Raw genomic sequence first — 8,883 nt, 5'->3', positions numbered from 1 at the left:
ATTATTTTGGGCTATCCATCACTAAAAAATAAATGACACAAGTGAGCACTGTAGTGCAACATTTCAAAAGAAAGAAAATAAATTTTTGCCCACCATTGACTCTGATAGCAGTAAAACCTAACAAATGATGTAATGCAGATTTAGAGTTCAGTTGTCCCAGTCTAGTGGTAGTCTGGCAGTACTGCATGCCAACCCCGCTGGCCTTGATTTCACTGCCAAATGACTCGGACCAAGATCTTCAGTCAAGAAAATCTTAATCTTACAGTGAATTGTCCTGATCTAATCTTTTAAGCCTCCCCAAAAGGCCATATATCCTTTAGCCTGCTAGAAAAAATAAAATTACCCAGCAGATCAAGAAGGATGATTGCTAAATTAATCTTCCTAAAAACATGGTGCCTTTCTTAAACATATTTCAAATGATTAGGACAAACCCGTCCAGGGCCTGCCATGCTTTTCCAGAGGAGGAACTTTCATTTCGTTATAAACGGCCATTAAAGGTTTATGCAAATCTGTAAAAAATTATAAAAATATACACTCATAAAAAGGATGTTAAACCATAACATTTGTGTGTTATGGAATCTTAACACACTATGCTTTTTAACACAAGTCATTTTATGTTGATTTGGTGCTGAGGGACAACACAGGGTTGAGTTAAAAGTTACACAAAATGTGCCGTCATTAACTAGACATAAAGATGGGCTCACTTAAGGACGGATTGTGTCGTTTTCACCACAACAGTATTTTAAATAAAAAATATATAGTGAACAAGCTGTGGTTAAACAAACAACCCAACATACTTCAATAATAAAGGTTACAAGTTAATGTTCAAGCATGCTTAGGAGGAAAACTTTAAAAGAGCAACATGTCGCTTAACCATTTAACAAACAACACATCTTACAACGTTTCATTGCCTAACTTTCATCATTTCTTTGGTTTGCGCTTTTAAAATTCTAAGATGATTACGTGGATAAAACAAAAATATGAGGGCAGTGATAAAAAACGTCATAAGCACAGACTTATCGGGGAATTACAAATACAAGACATAAATCAGAGCTCAATGTTTGAGCTGCCGTATGATAGATATATTTAAAGACTCGCATCTAATCCAGCAAACAGAACCCCTGTGAGAAGCCTTAACAAAATCAAATTTGTTTCTTAAGGGAGAAAAATGAACCAACCCTAAATCTCCCTTGAGGCACAAAGTGAACGTTTAGAAACGCTGCCCATAATCTTTATCCACTTCAAATGACCTATATGCATTTTATTTCCTCCGACAATTTTGTTGGGCCAAGATGAGAAAAATCAAATTACGATGAAAGGGTCAAAATCTTAATATGGGCATAATCTAGAAAATGAATTTGATCAAATGAGAGCGTTTGGTCGTGGATCGTCATTTAAATACGAATACAAACAGGATTAAACCCAAAATGAACAATCAACACAGATTACTCATCTGTTTCGCTGACAATAGGAGGGTAAATGTGACCTCAACGCTACCTTTTTCATAAAGACAATTGTATTATATACTGCTTACATTCATATTAAAACTCACACACCGCTTGACCTTGTTAAGACAGAAGAAAGAATATGTTGCATGTTGTTAGCGACACAGATTAGTTATTTAAACGATATAAATACAACGATTTTAATTTATGCCTATATAAAAACACAAACGGGCATTATGTTTTTTTCTAATTCAATTATTAGAGCTTTAACAAGATTAAACTAATACCAGATTTAACGCATTGTAACTTTATAAAGAAAACAAACTAATGTGTTGTTAATTTGTGCGGATGACACGAGCAAAGTGTGCAAACAGCACTCTTTAATAGCACGGTATGACGCCTTTGGCTTTTAAATTTGGGGACAAAAATTGTAAATGACATCGCAATAAAACTATATCACTGATTTAATTAAAATAAAATTATAATATCTAGCCATATTAGAGCATTAATGATTGGGATGACAGGTTAAAAAGATCATGTTTTAGAATACCTTCGTGATTTTACCTTGTAAACAAACTATTTAACCGCTAATGAACCAAATAAAATGTATTATATTTAGCATTCAAGACATGCTCTTGCATTTAAATCAAACTTAACTGCAAGAGCATTAAATAAAATAATAAATACATGTGAAATGTAATTTGGATCATTGCAAGTTAAATAAAATATAAATAAAAAAAGTTATATTGTAATAAAACCAATGTATAAAATAAACAAAATACTCCTCCACAACAAAACTCGTATTCTCAATACATCCATAAACAAAAAATGATCTTGCTCTGTCGCAAAAAAGCATCCGTAAGTGTTGTTCAAAAAATCAGTTAAGCAATCATTATAGCTTGATCACATCAGAGTTAAAGAGCTGTAAAAACACTCTTTTGTTGGCTAATCCTCTACTTGCACACTAAAGGACTTTTAAATGCTGTATTTTGCCGTCTAATCCCAAAGCTTTATTGTTCGATGTTTAAATCCTTGTTCGTCTACACCTCGCTTCGAAAACACCTGGGGGGAAAACAAACAACTGTCCACTAACAAAACAAAAACAAACATCACCGAAGCCAAAACAGAATAACAAACAAATGTATCTAATCTGGATTAAACACTGAACATCTTTAGGGTTTCATGTAATGGCACAAAACACCGGAAACAAAACCTAATCTGTTGCGTTGTTCAGTCCAATGAAAAGCCTCGTAATGCACCAAAACCTCTTGCTTCACTCAGGGCCTGTTTGAGATTTAATACGTCATATTTTCTTTGACTTACCTTATTTCATTAAGATTCCTCAAAACCTCTTGTTGTGTGTTTATAATAGTGTCCATTTCATGGCTGGCAGCCTAAAAAAACAAGTAAATGAAAGTTTATTAAAATCACAGTTTTTGTGAGTGTTAAGTCTCAATCTCTACCATTTTCCGTTTATTCATTCATCTTGTTATATATATATATATATTATTTATTAAGCATTTAATTATCAATAGGAGTGTAAAAAGCAGCATTAACAATTAGCAATCTGAAAATTTCATACATCTCGACCTACCTGTCCTGACTGTGGTTGTGACCCGCGTTTGTGGATCTCCTCTGTGATGACCGACACGTATCGCCGTTGTTCATCCAGAATCATGGCCAGCTGCCGGTTCAATTGCTTGATTTCCAGGTGGATCCGGTTCTGACCTTCAAACACCTGACGGATCTCCTGATCATTCACGGTTTCATACAGGTCCTCAACTGTCAGAAGAGCAAATCACAGAAGATGACAAACAGATCTTTTACTTCATTACAATTCTAATCATTACAATGAATTATAACAATACAGTATCAAAAACATGTTTCTTTATGAGTACAAGAGAGGATATAAATGTTTAACAATATATGTATATATCAATTTATATATGCAAGTAAATAAATAAAGAATAAACAAGCGTATATATTTATTTTTTAATAAATTATGTAAAGGAAACTGGCCCAACATGCTTCGTTTAGAAAAATAAAATAAGTAAATGTAGAAAAAGAATACTAAAAAAGTTTTAAAAAATTACTAAATATATACAATTTTAGAAAATAAAAAGAAAAAATATATTGAATATTTTTTACTAATTAAATCTGGCAACCCGGGCCTAAAGACATGTTTATATCCGTCTTATTTTATTTTAAGCACAGTTCATGCTCGACACATCAATGCTCATTTCTATTGACTACAAACAACACAAACGCTCCAAGTTTGAGGTCGAAACTTCAGACGGGTTACGAACGACTCACTGGGCTGCCCCTGGACGTCAGGGTGCTCTCTCTGAAACTCCTCTTTTCTTTTGTCGAGCTCTTGTTGGAAATTCTCAAATTCTTCCTGGTACTTGTCCTTCTCCTCTTTGGGAATCTCTTTTTCTGGGGGAGGCTTTGTAGAAAGACACAAAACACACATTCAGACCCGCTCACGCACACAGACACACTCACGCATACTCCAATTATAATGAACAAGAGCAATGGAGTAGGAGGTGGACACTTATGAAATAAGTATGGCCGATTCTTTTGAATCACACTAAAATGTGTGCGTGCATGTGTGTTTGTGAGGGGGGGGGATTGTGTACCAGATTCTGCCCGGGCTCGGTGAGTCTGAACAGCAAAAACGACAGCACATCATGGTCATCTGTGAAAATCACGTGTGTGTGTGAGATAGGATTCAATGTACTTTGTCAAACTTTGCTAGTCGAACGTTCACATGTAGAACATTGAATTTAATTCCACACGGAGAAATCAAAAACAGCTCGTGTTTAACTCGTACCTGCCAGTCCTCCGGTGGCTGCCGAGATGCCAAAATATCCGGATTCAGGAATGATCATGTTTTCAACTTTAGTGCAGAACTCATAGTCTTCTCTATCAGGAGTGAAACCGTTATTGATGAACACCTGAAGGAATTGAGATTTGGGTTGGACATTTTATAATCTCTTATTAACTGGACGACACTGGGATGAGTCTAAAAATACACAAACAGGTGCCAGTACCGATAAATTTTGCTTGTAGTAGATGATTTTGGCGCGTACAGGGTAGGGTTTGTTTCTGAAGTCTCGAAGACATGTACCCAGAGCCTGAGTCGAGCCATCACTGAGGAAAACAGACGTGCATTTATTAAATAAACAGACACATGTGGTTTATCTTAAAAAATGTATAACACAAACGCTTTAACCATGTAATTGGTAAAAAGTCACTATTTCTCTTTTGTGTTTTTTTCAAACATATGCTGCTAACATTTCTCCCCGCTGGTTTTCACTGTCTCTCTCAGATTAGGATGGATTGAGGATTAGACTCTCTCTCATAAATAATCATATTTCTTAATCGTCTCTGAATTGTAACAAATGAGAGCGCTGATGTCAGCAAAGACGAAATGTTTACTTACTTGTGATGGTCATAAGCAAGTTTTCCATTGTTACCCACGACTAAAACAGCAGGGTTATTTTTCTACAATGTAAAGGTTACAGAAGAGAGATAATCCTTGTTTAGTATTGAGAAAACACAATACAGATCTACAGAGGTGCTTTAAGATTTCCTGACAAAAGAACAACCGATAATAGTAATCTATCTATAAATACATATTTAACTCAACCAAGACTATAGTCGGAAAACAAATGTTGCGTTTAAAAACAAAGTTGGATGATTTCTGACACAAACAAAATGTGATGAATATTTACGCTTTTCAAAATGTTTAAAAAGCATTAAAATCGTTTCTAAAATTCAACTTAAGGAACAGTTCACACCAAAATTCTCTCGTCATTTTGGGGTGAACAGGCTCTTTAAAAAGTATAGTGATCTTAATTCTAGTGGAAGGGAGTTGTTTTATTTAGAATAACGTATGAAATAAATTACTATATAACTTGAATATAAAATGTGATTTTTAAAAATAAATAAAACAACAATTGTGTGCATTCACCTTTCCATCATTATCAAACGAGTCAAAGAATATTCCCACACCGTTCCACTGATCAGCGGCCCCATACACAGGACCCTCTAGACCTTGACTGGCTGTGAACCATATGGCCTGCGGAACACACACACACACATCAGACTCTCTTCATTGAGCATGGGTAATTTGGTAAGTGGTGCTTGAGATCGGTGTGGTCTGCTGCACAGGACTGTGGGACAATTTCAAGAGAGAACACGCTACTAGTACAACACTTCACAGTACACACTCCTTCTACATTGCAGATGTGCAAGATTGACCTATGGACGCTTGTCCTGATAAAATGATTTCTCTGCAAAAGAAGCCACTCCCACTCAAGATAATAGGAAATATCTAAAACTCATGACTGTAAAAAAACTTTTGCACTCAAGGCATAAAGCCACCATACATGAGTTCTTAAAACAAGTAGGAGGAAGGTAAAAATTTATGATATGAAATTAGGTGCCCTCCTGTCTCTAATGACTTCATACATTTTAATTCCTTGATGTCCTGTATCTGTACATATGCCCGGAAAAGTTCTGCAGGACACATTTGTTCTTATTGTCAATGAGACTAGTGTTTCAAAAGGGATTAAAGACAATTGCATCTCTATACAGTGCATAGAGGTGTGATGAGGCAGAAAGAAACGGGTTAAACAAATCCCCAAAACACCTGCATTGTGAATAAAACAAGCCATTTTCAACAACAGCTGGCAGGACAAAAGACATTTTCCCTGATTCCGTAAAGAGACACAGATATCAATATGAAGAGAGATCACTACACAAATGACAGCAGTCCAACGGGTGTTTAAAAAGACGATTTAGTGAGAATGTCTAACAATCTTAATAATGTGTTTACAGGAAAAATCATGCAATGTCAAAATGCTAAAGAGCTACATGCCATGATCAATGTTTCATCGATATTTCTTCAAACATGTAACGTTTCAACTAGGCCTGTGCAAACGCAAAAGTGAGGTTTTCACAGTCATTATACATTTAAATGTGTAAAAAATGTAATGTTCTCTCACCAATCCATCTGCTCCCATCCGGCCTCGTCCGGACACCCGGAACGCCACTTCAGCTTCCCAGTTTTGAAAATTTACAGGGGATTTTGTCCATACTGAACCCTTCTGGCTCCGCAGAGAAGGAGTGATGCGAACTTGATCTGCGCTTGGAATGGCATCTGGAGATAGAAAATAAAGCGATAAACAAAATCAATAGAAGAATATTTAATGCAATACGTAATATTACATAAATACCCTTTTAGGACTATAACCATGATTGAACAGATAACTTTAAGGCTGATTATTAAGAATACAAGGTGTAATGTGAAGTAGGCTTGTTTTCGAGCACTGCATCATGAACTTGCATATCTGCAATGCAAAGCTTTGTCCTTAAAACAAAAAAAATCTGTGTACAACAAATCCATCACATCAGCGTCGGCAAAGAGTTAATTTATGCAATATCATTATCCGATGCCAACATGTATCAAGCGGCACGGCTCCTTGTCCAGGCCCTGGTAATCTCAATCTTGCTGGTCTTCCAAGACTATCAAACCACTCCAGCTGGTTCCAAACAGAGCCGCACACCTCGTCTTCCAACAGCCCAAAAGGGCTCATGTGACACCCCTTATCATCTCCCTCTGGCTACCGGTTGAAGCCCGTATCAGGTTCAAGTCACTGATGCCTGCCTACAGGACTATCACTGGATCTGCACTGGCATAGTTTCACACCCTCCTACACCCCATCAAGAACCCTGCGTTCAGCAAACCAGCGGCTTTGTGATGTACACCTGTTGTACTCTTTCTCTCAACAGTTATTGTTCTGGCTTTTGTTGAAACCTTTGTATTAGCACCTATCGTATTATTGCTCATCGCTTATTGCTCCCTGAACTCTCTGCAAGTCGCTTTGGATAAAAGCGTCTGCTAAATGACTAAATGTAAATCATGTGAGGTAGTGAGAGGTCGACCGACAACAGACTTGAGATAAATCTATTTTCGAAGACCAAACATATGTAGAGCACAAGCTAACACGAAGAGGTGAATGTTGCAGAACTGTAAAGTGTTGCAATACAGAACGTCGCTTCTTTCACCTGCCAGGAAAGGTCCGGTTAACCCGTTATTACAGCATGTGGATGTAAAATGCAAAGACATCATTTGCGTCTGCAATTTGAATTACACTGCTTTCTAGGCGGTTCAACAGATTGCTATGAATAACTTCCATTACTGAAACTGAACGACTTTCAGATGATGTCGAAACCGGTTCCATCTGTTGACCTACACTTCAATATAATAAATCACACATTTAAAGGCATTGTATGAATCTTATATCTGCACAATATAGACAAAAACAAATCAAAGATTGAAAACATATGGCTGGTGGCTTCTCAAACAAGAATGACAAAACCAAGGAAAGGTTAAAAAATGTACATTTCAACATATGCATTTTTACAGCCTATCATTCATACAAGAATACAACTTGACTTCATTTTAAAGCAACCCTGCCTACACTTTTTCTTGCCTTTAAAGCACACGTGTACATTCACTGACAGATAACGGAGGGTGATATAGTTGCATGAGAGATTACAGACGGATTCCCATCTACAAACTTACTCCCGGAGTGAACCCAGAACGGGATTCGTCCATCACTCTGTGTCAGGTGCGGCCCTTTGAAACTGTATTTATACTCGAAGCGCCGATGCGGCGTGTCCCCGGCTGTGTTGTCGGCAAAAACGGACTGAAATATCAGCGACATTAGTAATAAATAAGCATGAGACGCCAGACACTTTGCTATGGGCACCGCCATGTTTCAGTCTGAGTGCTGACGTAGCGCAAAGAGAGGCGGGACGACGGAACAGCTGAAGGGCCAACAGGGCGCTTACTCATTGGCTGAGCCGTTTGATTGACAGACGGAGACCTGAAGCGGCGAGCGATATTTGCCTCGTTTTCAGATGTGTCACTGCATACATCGAGGTAACCATAGCGACCGTGGATATTTATACAAAATAACACGTAATCCTCTTTATTATGTTTTACATTTAAACATTGATGAATTTTCTAGTACTTTTGCAAAACTCGGTTCACGGTTTTATTACAAAACCGCAGGTCATACTTTAAACGATGACGTCATTGCGTTTAAGAAAATGTGGTGAAATGACAGTGTTCTGGATTTGTTTTTTATTTTAATTATGTATTATTTATTTTTGACAGTAATGGATACGTTATAGGTTGTTTAATTGTACTGAATTTGCACGATACTAAAAAAAATACACCTTTTACATCATGCTTTACATTTTTTATATAGACTATATATCTTACTATAAGGTGTTTGGGGTAACTGAACCCTAATAAGGGGAAATCATAAACCCTAAGCAGAATACATAACCACAAGTTACGACTGCATATTGAATATAAATGTACTTATCTATATCTACAATTTGCATTATGGGAGAAAAT

The 8,883-nt window shown here is 36.8% G+C and overlaps 1 protein-coding gene across 1 annotated transcript in view; it reads right to left on the bottom strand.

Moving 5' to 3' along the window:
* lman1 (lectin, mannose-binding, 1) overlaps nucleotides 1–8,348 on the bottom strand; it is an 11,075-nt gene extending 2,727 nt beyond the window's left edge. Inside the window, exons 1-10 of the mRNA XM_079486322.1 lie at nucleotides 8,041–8,348; nucleotides 6,458–6,612; nucleotides 5,422–5,529; nucleotides 4,891–4,952; nucleotides 4,499–4,598; nucleotides 4,279–4,402; nucleotides 4,085–4,143; nucleotides 3,759–3,891; nucleotides 3,040–3,227; nucleotides 2,769–2,839 (exon numbers count right to left, since the gene is read on the bottom strand). Coding sequence (XP_079342448.1) covers nucleotides 2,769–2,839; nucleotides 3,040–3,227; nucleotides 3,759–3,891; nucleotides 4,085–4,143; nucleotides 4,279–4,402; nucleotides 4,499–4,598; nucleotides 4,891–4,952; nucleotides 5,422–5,529; nucleotides 6,458–6,612; nucleotides 8,041–8,233 — 1,193 coding nt within the window. The 5' untranslated portion in view covers nucleotides 8,234–8,348. The remainder of the gene's footprint in view (nucleotides 1–2,768; nucleotides 2,840–3,039; nucleotides 3,228–3,758; nucleotides 3,892–4,084; nucleotides 4,144–4,278; nucleotides 4,403–4,498; nucleotides 4,599–4,890; nucleotides 4,953–5,421; nucleotides 5,530–6,457; nucleotides 6,613–8,040) is intronic.
* Nucleotides 8,349–8,883: the final 535 nt, after the last annotated feature.

This window comes from Barbatula barbatula (assembly GCF_947034865.1).
Source record: "Barbatula barbatula genome assembly, chromosome: 22".
Taxonomy (NCBI): Eukaryota; Metazoa; Chordata; class Actinopteri; order Cypriniformes; family Nemacheilidae; genus Barbatula; species Barbatula barbatula.
The sequence above is the reverse complement of the archived record's forward strand: the minus strand, read 5'-3'. Positions and strand labels throughout refer to the sequence as shown.